This window comes from Canis aureus, chromosome 14 (assembly GCF_053574225.1).
Source record: "Canis aureus isolate CA01 chromosome 14, VMU_Caureus_v.1.0, whole genome shotgun sequence".
NCBI lineage: Eukaryota > Metazoa > Chordata > Mammalia > Carnivora > Canidae > Canis > Canis aureus.
Window position 1 is genome coordinate 8,771,424 of NC_135624.1, and position 15,787 is coordinate 8,787,210.

At 38.9% G+C, this 15,787-nt stretch overlaps 1 protein-coding gene across 2 annotated transcripts in view; it reads right to left on the reverse strand.

Annotated features, from left to right (window-relative positions):
- Positions 1–15,359, reverse strand: part of LRP12 (LDL receptor related protein 12) — a 71,883-nt gene extending 56,524 nt beyond the window's left edge. For both annotated transcript variants that reach the window (XM_077846929.1, XM_077846928.1), the window contains exon 1: positions 15,142–15,359. In XM_077846929.1, coding sequence (XP_077703055.1) covers positions 15,142–15,220 — 79 coding nt within the window. In that variant the 5' untranslated portion in view covers positions 15,221–15,359. The remainder of the gene's footprint in view (positions 1–15,141) is intronic.
- Positions 15,360–15,787: the final 428 nt, after the last annotated feature.

The following is a 15,787-nucleotide window of genomic DNA, read 5'->3' on the forward strand; positions in this document are numbered from 1 at the left end:
GGGTAGGTAGCATAAAATCCAATAATCCAGCATCTTGCCATTTAGAAATCTCAATTAATAGCAAGCCAAAATTAATTCAGAAAACACTAATGATCTGGTATCTTTTGCTCATCTATCAGCACCACAAGCAGATGAGTTCCAGTAATGAATTTAAAAGAGCAAATGTATCATAAATTAATCAGTTTGCAATACAGCACATTTACTTAAACCTTTAGAGAGGTTTAAGTAAAACTACAAAGAAGTTGCTGTAGAACATAACAGTTAAGAGCACAGATTCTAGAGCCAAGCTATCTGGATTCAAATCCTAGCTCTTCCACTTACTAATTATATGAACTTGGCTAAAATACTCAAATTTCTCTGTATCTCAGGTTCCTTATTTATCAAATGATAGTATCCAGGCTGATAAGGTTGTTATGAGAAGAAAGTGAGTGTGTGTATATACATACATGTACACACACCGTATATACAGATACACCGTGATTAGAATACTTCCCAGCACACAGTAACTGCTACCTATTTGCTACTGATACAAAAATGAGTTTATAAATCAGTCTCTTTGTCTCTTGCTATTTCATATAGTATAGCTTGCTATTCAAATACTATATTGTATTGCAACTATTTAAAAATATTTCTACTTTAATAACCCATTCACAATCTGGGTGATTGAGATATGACTTTTTAAAAAAAGACCCTAATGATGTATCAGATATATCTTTTAAAAGGGAAACAATCAATATAGATCACAAATATCACAACTTTATAGAGGTTTACAAGCTACTACAGCAGTGCTTCTCAAACTTGCATATAAGGAAATCACCTATGAATCTTGTTAAAATGGAGATTCTAATTCAGCATCTAGGGTAGCCTGAGACTCTGCATTTCTAACAAGTTCCCAGGTAGTACCAATGCAGCTAGTTCACAAATGGCACTAGCAGGGGTCATGAATGAGACTTAAGGAATTTTGGAATCACACAATATCATATACGAAATCCTCTGTGAATGTGCTTATGTGGATTATTTTCTGAGGAAAGGACCCACAGTTCTTATAATCTCAGAGGAGGGATGTGAGTAGGGGAAAGGGCAAGTACAGAGTAAGAGAATTCACAGGAAAGGTAAGAAAGACAAATGTCTGTTCCAGAGCTAATTGAAAAAAAAAAAAATTGTCATTATAAAAAAGTAAAATTATTTGTAAAGACAAATACTTTATATTTTGTACAACAGACAATTATTACTTAGACTATCTGAAGAATCATAGATCATTCTAAATTATAGACAATTAATTATATTGTAGACAATTATAACTTAGAAGACTACACTGAAGAATCTTTAAATTCGAGTATAAAAACACAAGGATATAAATCTCTAAGAAATAAAAAAACAGGGATCCCTGGGTGGCGCAGCGGTTTAGCGCCTGCCTTTGGCCCAGGGCGCGATCCTGGAGACCCGGGATCAAATCCCACGTCGGGCTCCCGGTGCATGGAGCCTGCTTCTCCCTCTGCCTGTGTCTCTGCCTCTCTCTCTCTCTCTCTGTGACTATCATAAATAAATAAAAATTAAAAAAATAAAGATTTAAAAAAAAAAAAAAGAGATAAAAAAACAAAGCCAAGATATATAATATTCACTTAATAGGAGTTCCAAAAGTAGAGACTTTATCTGATAATGGAGTTAAAATACACATATGTACATATACATAACATATACAACATATGTATAAAACTATCTTTCCAATACACAGCTAGATATGTTCAGATAAAATGACTATACCAAACACCAAACAGTAATAATGACTGAAGATACATACATAAACACATACTGGTGAAAACTGTAAACTCCAAAAGGAAATTATTACAAGCTTCCAAAGGAACAAAGAAATGAGAATCAAAATGGCAACTTAAAGTTACAAGATGATAAAGTAAATCTAGATAGAATTCTGAACAGAAAATACCAAAATCTGGAAAGCCCTCCTCGAGGCAAGGCATTATTTAAGTGTGAAGACAAAATAAAGAAACATTTTCAGCTGTGTATACCTAAATACACACACACACACACACACACACACACACACACACACAACCAATACATGTTTCCTAAGGGGAGAGAGAATACAATTCAAGAAGCCCCTTAGCAAAATTTAAAAAACCAAACTAATTAAAGACTTCAAGAAAAATAATATGGAACAAAGAAAAGCAAAGGAAGAGGGAGAAGGAAACGTAAGAAACCAAAATAATTAAGAATGGGGATGTAAACTGTAATCAATCTGGGGAATATTTTAATATATTTTTGGATTTATTATGTAAAATCTCAAACATGCACAAAATAGAACAGAAAGAACAGTACGTTCTCATGTATCATTTTCCCATATATCTGATAAGGGGTTAATATCCACAATATATAAAGAACTCTTACAACTCAATAAAAAGATAATTCAACCAATTAAGAAATGGCAAAGGATTTGAACATACATCCACAAATGGCCAATAATGAAAAAAACCTCAATATTACTACTCATTAAAAAAATGCAAATCAAAGCCATATTAAGACACCACTTTATACCTATAGGGATGCCTATAATAATAAAAAGATGGTCAATAACAAGCATTGGTGAAGATGTAGAGAAACTGGTACTCTTTTATACATTTCTGGTAGGATGGTAAAATTGCACAACCATTCTGAAAACAGCATGGCATTTCCTCAGAAAGGTGAAGTAGAATTACCAAAAGACCCAGCTACTCTATGCATATACTCAAGACAACTGAAAACATGTCCACGCAAAAAAAAAAAAAAAAAAAAAAAAAAAAAAAATGTACATAAATATTCAAAGCTACATTATTCTTAAAAACTGGAAACCCAAATATTTGTCAACTGATGAGTAGATAAACAAAACGTGGTTTATCCAATCAATGAAATACCATTTGACTGTAAAACGGAATGAAGTACTTATTCATGGTAGAACATGGATGAATCATGAAAACAAACTAGATGAAATAAGTCAGACATATAAGATTACATATTATATGATTCCAGTTATATGAAATGTCCAGATTATAGGCAAATCTTTAGTGACTTAAAGCTAATCAGTGGTTGCTAAAGGCAGGGGAGGGAAAAGTGGTGGTGACCGTTAATATGTACAGGGTTTCCTTATGGTTTTGAAAATATTCTAGAATCAAATAATGATAATAGTTGGGATAACCCTGTGAAAATACAAAAAAACAACTGAATTATACACTTAAAAAGTTTGGACTTCATTGTATCAAACTGTTATTTTAAAAAAACATAACAAACCCATGCAAATATGATCACTTAATCTTTCACAAAGGTACAAATCCTAATCTTCCAGTTCAATGGAAAAAGGACAATCTTTTAAACAAATGGTGTTGAAACTGATTTTTATTTGCAAAAAAATGGAGCCTCTTAAAATTTGCACCTTATAAAAAATACATTCAAAATGAATTTTTTAAAAAAGATTTTGCTTATTTATTTGAGAGAGAAAGAGAGAGAAGTTGAGCATGAGGAGGGGCAGAGGGAGATGTAGACTCCCCACTGAGCAGGGAACCCGACGTGGGGCTCAGTCCCAGGATCATGACATGAGCCTAAGGCAGATGCCCCTCAAAATGGATCTTACACGTAAATGTATAACATAAAAATAAAACTTTTAGAAAAAAAATAAGAGAAAATCTTCATGATATGGGATTACATAAAGTATTTTAGAAATGACACCAAAAGCGCAATTCATAAATAAAAAATTGATAAATTTAATTTCACCAACTAAAAAACTTTTGTTTTGCCCTCTATCCTTCAAATGTGAATTCATCTCCGCTAAGGTATCTAATTGGCTTATTTAAGGACCATTTATAAGAAGGGATCTACTTCTTACAGGCTCATCTCTATTACCTTGCTAAGCGAAACAAAGCTTAACCACACAAGGAATGGAAACCTTTCTCCTGTCAGCAGGACAAATCTTTTAACTATCCCTTTTCTATTATACAGTTCATAAACACTCTCCTCTCCTAATCTTAAAAACTGAAATAATAAGGACCATAATAATGAAATCTTTTACATTGTTCCTGACCACTGAAATCAACAAAAACAAAAATGTTTACAAATACATCTATAAGATTAGGGATTAGATCTGAAAGTCGGGTAGAGGAAGAGAGGGGAGGTTAGTTTACAGGAGAAAGAAAAGGAGAGGAGGGAGGAAGAAATTTAGGACTATGCATTGATCTCATAAATATGAACACAAAGTCTAAAAAAAAAAATTACTGAATGTATTCCAGCAGATTGCATCATTACCAACTTGTTACGGCCTATTATATAAATGTAAAAATAGTTCAACATTAGGAATCACATGAATGTACTTTGCTCCATTCATGGATAAAGAAATTCACTTACTCAAGTTTTATCTGGCATTATGCTAGGTATGTTTCACTTGCATACTCCAGCCCTCATAAACATCTTATGATCATCTTGGAAATGAAAAAACTTATGTGACAAAATTAAATACCTATTCTCAAAAACTTATTAATACAGGAGCTGAAAATCTCTAATTTGATTAAAAATAACAGAAACCTATAGTAAATATCACACTTAACAAAAAAGAAAAAAAAGAGGTAGAAAACCCTTAAAGGTGTAAAAGATATCAACAATTGCAGAGTATAGACCTTATTTGGATCCTGATCCAGTGTTTAAAAATTCCTGTTTAAGTGACAACCATTGCCATATATACATTGCTAGATATTTGATGATAATTAGGAATTGTTAATGTTTTAAGTGTGATAATGGTACCAAGTTTTTTTTTTAAGCCCTCACATCTTAAAGATACATAGTAAAATATGAATAAATTAGATGTTTGGGATTTGCTTCAAAATCATTTGTATTTAGGGACTGAGTACAAGTCTAAATAAAACAAGGCTGGCCATATAATGATAATTTGTTGAATCTGGATATTGGGTCTACCAGGTTAATTACCACTAGTTTCTCTACTTCTGAATATGTTTGGAATTTTCAAAGTACAAAGTTTTAAAACTTTTTATTTTATTTTTTAATACTTTATTTATTTGAGAGAGAGAGAGAGAGAGCACAAGCAGAAGGAGTGGTAGAAGGAGAAGCAGACTCCCTGATGAGCAGGGAGCCGCAAGGCAGGGCTAGGCCCCACGACCCTAACTAAGATCATGGCAAACGCTTTACTGACTGAGCCACCCAGGCGCCCCTTAAAACTGTTTTTAATTAGCAAACCCAAAGGAAAAACAAAAAGCAAAAGTAAAAAACCAAGCACTAGAGAGAATATAAATTATCAGAAAACTTTCTATAGATACCATTATCGAACACTGTTCTATTTTTAAAAATTTTTATTACTTAACTTTTAATTGAGACATATACATAAACGCACTAATTGAAAGTTTACAGTTCAATAAGTAATCGCGATAAAACTCCATTATCTGTGTTAACTACCACTTAGGTCAAGAAGTAGCACACGACCAGCAGCCCAAAAGCTACCCTGGTAATGAGTTCTCTCAATGACAACCTCCCCCCCCTTTCCCATCAATAGGTAACAACTCAATCTTGTATTCTAACTTCTTAGGTTCTAACAACATAGTATCTTAAAATTTTGTGTCTGACTTCTTTTGATCAACATGTGAAATCCACCCCAGCTACAGGTACCAGTAGTTGGTTAATTTTCATTACTTTATAAGCAAGTTATTCTCAAAATGTGGTCACTGAATTTCTGGGACTCTCCAAGACCCTTTCAGAGTTTAACAGAATAAAGTTCACTGAGTTATGATTTCAGATTCCATGCTGCAACTAAATTTTGTTTTTTCTTAAAAAATGACTTGTCAAGTTCTGGTGTAGCATCAAAGAATATTCACATTTACCTGAAAAGGCTACTAAAATGTTTCTCCCTTTACAATAACACATTTATGTGAGGCAAGATTTCTTCCTATACTTCAACCAAAACATGTCACAACAGACTGACTGCAGAGACAGACATGAGAAATCAGGTGTCTTCTATTAAGCCAGACATTAAATCACAAAAATGTATAGCAACACCATGCTTCTCACTAATTTTTGTTTGTTTGGGAAAATATAGTTGTCATTTTACATATTTTTATTTAATATATGCTATTTATGGTCACACGTAATAGCTTTCTTCCTGTCGTTTTAAATGTAAGTGTGGAGTCCTGAGATCTAAAAGTTTGAGGACTGTTGCTGTGTAGTTTTCTCTTATGCTAATGCACCATAATCAACTCATCCATTCTACTGGGGATGGAAAGAGGGGCTGTTTTTCACCTGGGACTATAACAAGTAAGGATGCTATGAATAATCTTGTACATGTCGTTTGGCACACATTATGTACTCATTTTTCTTGAGTTTATACCTTGGAGTAGAATTGCTAGGTCACAGAGCATGTTTACATTCGACTTTAACAGACACTGACTTTTTTCCAAAGTGTCTATTAAACATTTGAAATGTGGTTAGTCCATTAAGATGGGCTATAGGTATAAAATTTATACTGGATTTTGAAGACTTCAATATTAAAAACTTTACAGAATATTTCAGTAATTATTTTCTATTGATTACATGTCAAAATGATAGTATTTTAGATATACAGTGTTCAGTTAAATACTGACATTAATGACATGTCTCTCTCTTTTTTTTTAAATATGGCTAGTAGAAAATTTAAAACTATGTATATGATTTGTATTTGAGGCTCACATTATATATCTACTGGGCAGTGCTGCTACGTGGGGAAATAGATGTAAAAGAGGCCAATATCAATACTGTATATAAGAAGTCTTAGATGCTCCTGAGAAGGGCACCTTTTTAAGAAGACTGCCCAAAAGAAGTAACATCTAAAGGCAGACCAGAGGACAGGCAAGAGTTAGCCTAGTGAAGAAAGTGATACAAGAAGGAAGGTAAGGCAGCCCCGGTGGCTCAGTGGTTTAGCACCACCTTCAGCCCAGAGGAGGATCCTGGAGACCCAGGATGGAGTCCCATGTCGGGCTCCCTGCATGGAGCCTGCTCTCCCTCTGCCTGTGTCTCTGCCTCTCTCTCTCTCTCTCTCTCTCTCTGTCTCTAATAAATAAAGAAAAATCTTAAGAAAAAAAAAAAAAAAAGGAGGAAGGTAAAGCCAGGCAGAGAGAGGGCAGGGCACAGAGTATGCAAAGGCCAGGAGACAAGAGAAATATGTTTAGTATGGCAGAAATATGGTGGACGGTATGGGAGTGATGAGGAGAAGTAACAAGAGACAAGAAAGGAAAAACTAGTTTGATCATAGAGGGCCTAGTGAGTTATGCCTGTATTTTAGGAACAGGAAACTACTGTTGGGTTTTAAGCAAGAAAATTACATAATGATATCTGTACTTTAGAAAAGCCACTCTGGCTGCTTCTATGTATATGACTGAATGTGAACAAGACTAGAGTCAAGATTAGTTGGGAGCTGTTAAAATAATGTAGACAAAAAAACAATGGGTCTCTATAGAAAGAGAGAACTGCAATAGAGAGATATGAACCTTAGGAAAATCACTGCTCTCAATTTCAGTTTCTGCTATACTTACCCCATGGATACTCAGAATTCAAGCAAAGCATTTCTTAGTAAAGGTGTTCTGTATTCTAAGTCTTGGTAAAAAGCTCTAGTGTCAGTAGAACAGGCATTAATAATTTCAAGAAATTGAATTCTATTTCAGAATATACTCAATCCAAAGATTCCTCTTTTCTCCAGCTTATTAACGTAAAACCTAAATGATGCTTTAATAATTAGTGAAATTAAGTCAGATAAGAAAGGGCTTACTTTCTTATTTATGTTTAAAAGGTAAATCCCAACTACTAAATATGGTACTGTGCTCCATTTAATCAATTCAATGTTAAAAGATTAGCACCATTCCCTATTTCTCTAAAAATGGAAATGTAAGTGAATTAAGGGTAGATATCAAGTTACTCTCATTCAGTGGTAAAGCAATTTCACTTCTCACCAAACTCATCCTAGTAGAGCACTGAGTTATTGAATACTTAAGAGTCAACCAGAAAACTATTCTGTCAGCTTCATTTATTTTGAGGTTTCAGGATCTTCTAAAGTTGTATCTTCCATAAATAAACAATCCAGGGGAATAAAAATTAAAAGGTCACTTTCCCCCCAAATTTCTGACATTCTCTAATCTACCAATACATCCTTGCCTCTTCTAAGATACAAAGCAATCTTTAATTGACCACTTAATATAAAGCATTTAATTCGGGCAAAAATATAAAATATAACTTTATCCTACCCTTTGCTTCTTGCCTCAAATACTCTTAAAACACTGTAGAAAGTTATGTTCTATAACTTATTTCATTGACAACAATGATAGTCCTTAGAACTGAGTTTAACTTAAACTTTTAAATATAACTTTTATCCTACCCTTTGCTTCTTGCCTCAAATACTCTTAAAACACTGTAGAAAGTTATGTTCTATAACTTATTTCATTGACAACAATGATAGTCCTTAGAACTGAGTTCTCCGCAGGACATTTGTTAAGCCTCTCCCCTTATAACTGAAATCCTCATTCCTTCTTGCCATGTGTTGTACAGCTGTTCACCACAATATCCCTTCTTGCGTTGTGTGTTCTTAGCCTTTTCTTTTCTGGATTAAATAACAGAAACTTCCTAAGGGTCTAACCTCCTCTACTGAATTGTGGAAACCAATCACCCTCAACTTTTTCTCCCTCCCATTCACTCTCATCTGATCCCATGTCATAGAGGAAATCTCCAGCTTCCCACCCTGAAACTTAAACTTAAAGACCTAAGTACACTGGCACCAATATTTCCTCCTCCTCTGTTGTGACAAGAGAGAAGTATCCTTTTCTTTTCCTATCAAAAAGGCAATCCATACTCTCCTATCTGTACTGTTACTACCTTAGTCCAAGATCCTGCGCCTCTCACTGGGAGCACAGGCAAAACCTGATCATCCCGTATCTACTCTTGTCTACTTCACAACAATCCTCCACACTGTGGACAAAAGTGACTGTTTTTAAAACCATAAATCTTATTATGTCCACTTAAACCTTTTCTATAGTTACACTTAAGTAACCCAAACTCTTTACCATGGTTTCCAAAGCCCTGAGTTCCTGCCTGATTCTAAGCTCACCTTGCCACTCTCCCTTATGATCACTGTGCTCCAGTACATTGCTTTTATTCATTTACCTGTGACACCAGTTCTTCCACATCAGCACTTTCCTGATTCTGGGTCTTTCACAGGTATTTCCCAAGTACAAGGCTCTTTTCCCAATCATAATATGGTCAGCCACCCTTGAGGTCTCACAAACAACTAGACAAAGAAGTCTTCTAATTACACTGTGTCTATTACTATCTCTGCCCCTTATGAGTTTCATATTATAGCTTATTTACTAGACTATCAACCTTATGAGAGCAGAAACTATGTTCATCAGGCTGTTGTGTCTTACACAGTACCAGATAAAAGCAAGTGCTCAATGAACACTTGCTAACTGAATGATGAGTGAAGAGACAGGATGAGGCTGCAATCTGGCGTAGTCTACTACTTCCTAGTGGTTTGATTTTAGATAAGCCACAACCTTTCTGAGCTTCAATTTTCTCTTCCATAGAAGAGAGACCAATACCTTATAGGATTGCTAAATGAGACCTACTGAAGATTAAATGGCAATGAATAAAGACCAAGCACAGTATCTGAACTTAATTTAATAAATGTTACAAACTTAATATAATAAATGTTAGTCTCCTTCCCTTCCTTCTATAGCTCCAACAGTGAGAATTCTTTAACCCAATTCAGTACTGAAACTAAAAATAAAGAGATAGGTCTATACACGCACCTATTGTCACATATACATAAAAACACTGATGACATGTATTTGAACAGACAGACTAGTAACTTGTATTTACAGGATCTAATCCTATGCTTTAGAAAATGGGAATAAGTAGTGTACATCTGTCACTTACTCCTCCCAAAACCAGTGGGGGTGGGGAGAGTAAGGAGAAAAAGAGAAGAAACTGGAGGGAAAGGTAACTTTAGAAATTAGAGATTAACTCAACTTCAATTCCCAAGTTTAGAACAATCTTCATTTACCTATAAAGACTTGCAGCAAGAAAAAGCCTAAACCCATTATGAAATAAAAACATTTTCCATTTGCTTAAATCTATATAAATCTCACCTATATTTACTTACCTCATTTTTACTTTTCATTCTTTAAACCATAATGGCATTGATAAAAGGTAAGAAAAAAAAAGAAAGAAAAAAATCTCAACTACAAAAACACCTCAGATCAGAAACACAAAAAGGTTTCACCGTTCCCTTAATTTCTTGATAAGCTTTAAATCGTCTAACCACAAAAGTCAAGTCTTTTCTTTCCATTCTCTAACTGCTGCTCACTTTTCAGCCTGACATCACTTTTATGTTTTTGTCAGAGATTTTACTTTCTAGGAATCTTCTAAATCATTTACCATATATCATTCAAATCTCTTCCATATTCTTAGAATATGGCTAGCCTCAGAAAGTAGTCATTTAAATACTGATGGTCTAAATGGTCTGATAACCATTTAGAATTTTATGGAATGTGCTGTGTACCTTCATATTCTCCCCAGGATAATTTAGATTCTAAACCCAAGGAAGGGTTTATGTTAAGCAATTAATTCAGTTTTATTCAACATATTTTATGTAATCAAGCTTGACTTTTTTTAGAAGTAATTGGAATCTGGTTTAGATTTTTTTTTTCTCATGTTCCAGTTATTTCTACAACCTTTCTAAAATTGGAACTTCTAGTCTATCCTTAAACTGGAAATTTATAAAATGCTACTGAATGTTCCATAAAATTCATGAGAAAATACTTACCCATTATATATAAAATGCAAGGATAAAGAGAATATTTTATGTTACTACAACCTCTAGAACAGTACTATGTATAGCAAAGACTTTTGACTATAATTAGCTGAAAACCAGTTTAAAGAAGAATTTTATCACAGGACAGTCAGTGGATGCCAGGAAGAGTTCTTACTGCTATCAAATGCTCTGGCAGTAAGTAGCCAGAAACTAACCATCTGCAACTCTCCAAGGCTATTGTAAAATGATCTACAAATATCACAAACATTTGAAATTACATGTTAAGGTCTCATCTAGGGCTGTATTTTTCAAACTAAGAATTTCAATCTAGGTCCAAAATTAATGAGTTCAACCAGCAAACGAAGAAAGGAAGGGTGAGAGAATGGGGGATAAATAGAAGATAACATGTTGGAGTGCATCACAAGTAGTAAGAGTATTATTTCACAATCTTTGTTTTGTTCTGTATACAGGGAGTAACATAAAATGTATTTTAAGGTTGGGTTTCAGTTAAAAACAAAAAAAGTTAGAAAGCAGTGATCTGGGACACAAACAGAAGTGGAAAAGGATAAAGCAATGGAACCATTACGATTACCAAATTATGGCTTGGGAGATGAGCCAACCAACAGCTTCTGTTAACTAGGAGACAGTTTTGGAAACCTCCATGCACTTGCAAAAGCCAGACATCTTTATGTGAGATCCGAAGAAACACCTTCTCTTACAGTACGCCTAAAACAATGCCCAGCAAAGCTCACAGTCACTCCCACTAATGTTTTTATCCCTTCAAACTTCCAGAAGCAGAGGTCAACTTTTACTTTCTAACTCTTAGGCAATAGTTACAATAGCTAATAAGATACAGCAGCTCTCTAAAGATAATTATTGGTTTTTATTTATTTTTATTTTTTTGTAAGATTTTTTATCTTATTTATTCATAGAGACAGACACAGAGACAGAGACAGAGAGAGAGAGAGAGAGGCAGAGACACAGGCAGAGGGAGAAGCAGGCTCCATGCAGGGAGCCTGACGTGAGACTCGATCCCGGGTCTCCAGGATCACACCCCAGGCTGCAGGCGGCGCTAAACTGCTGCGCCACGGGGGCTGCCCGATAATTATTGGTTTTTAAATAACTACTTCTAGAAAACATTAACTATATTTCCTATCACAATTTAGCGTTTCAAATAAAGCTTTAACATTCAGAAAAGTAACATGGAAGTGTAAGTCACACTATTCCTCTAAAATGCTCAAATTTAATAGTCACATACATAGACCACTAAAATGGCCATATGAAGAGAATAAACACCAAAATAAACAGAATCTTTTAAAAAGATGTATGAAATGTTTCAAAGATTCAAAATGCACCTTGGAGCCATTTAATATTGCCATTAATGGATAAGACTCATTCTGTAAAGACTTAGAACTGCCTAAATATTGGCCAACCTGTTTTTTTCCACTGAGTCTATGCTAAGGGTTACTATGAACACTCAGTTGTTTTTTAATTTAATTTATTTGAGACAGAGAGAGAGAGGGAGAGCGCATGCATGTGCACACAGGCACCCATGTCCAAGCCTGGGTGGTGGCGAGGGTGGGGGCGGGGTAGGGGTAGGGTGGTGGTTGGGGGGGGGGGGGCAGAAGGAGAGGGACAAGTAGACTCTTCCCTGAGCACAGACCACAACGTGAGGCTTGATGCCCCAACCCTGAGATCATAACCTGAGCTGAAATCAAGAGTCTGAAGCTTAACTGACTAAGCCACCTAGGAGACCCTGAACACTCAGTTGTTTTAAGAAGGATTTCTAATTATTTTTGAAGCCACTTTAAAAAAATAAAAATAAAAATAACAGGGACACCTGGGTGGCTCAGCAGTTGAAGGTCTGCCTTCGGCCAGGGAGTGATCCCAGAGGCCCAGGATCGAGTCCCACATCGGGCTCCCTGCATGGAGCCTGCTTCTTCTCTCTCTGCCTGTGTCTGTCTCTGCCTCACTCTCTCTCTGTCATGAATAAATAAATAAATAAATAAATAAATCTTTAAAAAACAAAACACTTTTTGATGCATAAGGAAAGGACAGTCTCTTAAATCCCAGATCATATCTGTTCTAAAGACCCGCAGTGATGGATATTTCTCTGGATGCATCCACTATTCCTCACAACTAGTGCATATTCAAGTTAAACGAACCCCACTACTGTTATAGAAGCACATCCCCCCATATTAGTATTATTGTTAAAGCTTTCTTCCCCCCCGCCTCATATAAACCCACATATGGCTGGAGAGACAGAAGAGGACAAAAGTGCAGCTATAAAGAGAATTTCCCCAGTTGCAGGGTGAAGGGTACCTTTAATCTCTGCTCACATAGTTTAATGTTCTGCCTGGCTCACTACCTCCTTTTTTCTTATACTTTGAAACTTGCTGTGGTTTGAGACATCAACGCTGGCACAATTACTTGCTAGTTTTATAACATGGTCCCACACTGTTGGAAAAGGAGTTTCATTCTTTGCCTACTAACAATTCCTCACTGAACACAAATTCCAAAAAGATAAATCTTTGATAAGCACCTACCAGAAAGTCGTTTTGTGTACAAGTACAAAAGAATGTACCAAGACAAATTACAGGGTTCACAGCCTCTTATCCCTGGAGGCAAAAAGACTTCTAGTTCAAACACTAATGACACAGGTTTTAATGAAAGAGCTAAAAGAGCTCATTTATTTACCCATTCTGATCAGACATCACACTAAGATTAAATTCTGACTATAGTAGAGGACAAAGCAGGTCACTTCTAATCACCCTAGACTAAAGATGCCTTTCTGCTTTCTTCTTTCTTCTGAGCGATTACACCAAACCTAGAGCAGAACTATACCCACCTTCAGGCTAGAATAAACAACAAAATAGCTTATTGATCTCTGGTGTAGACCCAAACCCACAAGTCATCAGGCAAGTAGGGATCACAACGACTTGATGCAACTGACACACAAAAGTCATGCACAGGGTTTTCTGATCACACAGAAGCACACCACAGGCAATTACCACATCGAATGTGGATCAAACCTTTCTCCACCCCAAACAAAAAGAATAATACGTTAATCGGGTCGGGTGGCAAGCAATACATTTTAAAGCACACTGAAAAACTATTTTTTGGTTGTCCGTAAATGTTATGTTCGTTAAATTCATTTACTGTGATTTCTCAGGTCTTAAAAGTAACCATCGTTCAATTCCACAGATAAATGCTTTCAAAAGAGGTAAGTACTTGCTGGTGAATTACATGTTGCCTTAACTCCATCACCACACCGTCAGTGGAAGGAGTGTTTGTGGCAGACGACTTGGACGTTTTATAAGTGAAATTTACCAAAGAATGATAGCTTCTCATTATTCCCTCCTGAAGAAATAAAAAAACGCCATTCTAAAGAGTAAAGGTTCACCGCGTTCCCCGAAACACCTTTTCAATGCGTTTCACTGATAAACTAAGAACGATGAAGCCAGAAGTGGATGGAACTCCAGTCTCAAGCAATGAAGGCTCTTTCTAATTAATTCCATTTAGCTCTAGTTCAGACTCTGATGTAACATAAAGCTTAGTCTTCACACACAGGCTTCAGCTTTCCCTTAGCCTCAAAGGAGTATGTGCAACGCAATCCACAGACTGGAATGAAGCAACAGTGACAACATCCGCGGCCAATGACGGATGAAATGACAAATGAACTAGGAGTCGGGGCAGACACGTACACCCTACGGGAGAGTCTGAGGTGGGGCTGGAAACTATTCTCTGGCCTTCTCCCGCGTGCTGCTTCTGGGGAAGGGACAGGATCCAGCACGCCCGGGCTCAGCAGAGCCTCGGCCTCCAAGTGGGAAGAGAGCAGCAGGCGGCTTTCGCAGGGAGTGGGGGAGATGGGGGTTGGCGCGGTGGGAATTTCACTGGGGCGAGAACTTCCTGACCCCGGAAGGGTCGGGGGTGGCAGGACCGTCCCGACCGCGGCGAGGGCGACCTCCGCCCCCTCCTCGCAGCCGCACATCTGTGTGTGCGAGGACCGCGCAGGGGCCGGCGAGCCCGGGTCGGGGAGTCCGCCCGCGCCCCCGCCCCGCCCCCGCCCGCGCCCGCCCCGCGCCCGCCCCGCGCCCGCACTCCCTCGCCGGGACGCCCAGAGCCCTCTCGCGCAGCCCCGAGGGGCTGGAGGCGGGCAGCGGGCGGGAGCATCTGCGCGTGCGGGCACCCCTCGGCGCGGCCACCCCTCGCCGGCTCTTTGTCCCGCCGGCGGCGGGGGCTCTCCCGGCCCGGGAGGCCTCGGGGCCCAGGGTCGCCCCAGCTTTGTTCGGTCAGCGGGGCGCAGGGACGCGGACACTCACCGTACACTCCGGAGAGGAACAGCAAGACCAACGCAGACCTCCACCGCGGAGACTCTTTTGTGCTCCAGCGACGGGCCATAACCACGGCGGATGGAGGGAGCGAGGAGGAGATGGAGGAGGAGGAGGAGCCGGGGCCAGACGCCGCCGCCACCGAGCCCCCGGCTGCTCCCTGCGCGCTCCGCGGCGGCGGGAGGGGGAGGGGAGGGGCCGCCGCCGCCGCCGCCGCCGCCGCCCGCGCTCCCTCCCTCCGGCCCTCCCTCAGCAGCGCGCCGGCTCCCACCCCCGGCGGCGCGAGAGCCCTACGCGGGGCGGCCCTCCCGGGGACACGGGGAGGCCGAGCGCGCCCAGGCGCGAGGCGAGGGGGCGGCGGAAGCGCGACTCCGGCCTCGCGCCGCACAGGCTAGCCGGCGCCGCCACCCGCCAGACGGAGCGCGAGCCGGGACCCGCGCTCATCCGTGCGATCGGCAATCGCCTGGCCCGCCTGCCTTGGTGCCCGCCCCGCGCTCCGCCGGGCTTTCCCAGTCCCGGGCCGGGTCCTCCGCGCCTGGAGCCCCCGGAGTCAGGCAGTGCCAATCGATGAGCGAGCACGCGAACGCCGGCCGCGAGGTTCCCGAAGAGCTGGGGAGCGGGGCCCCGCAGCGGAGCT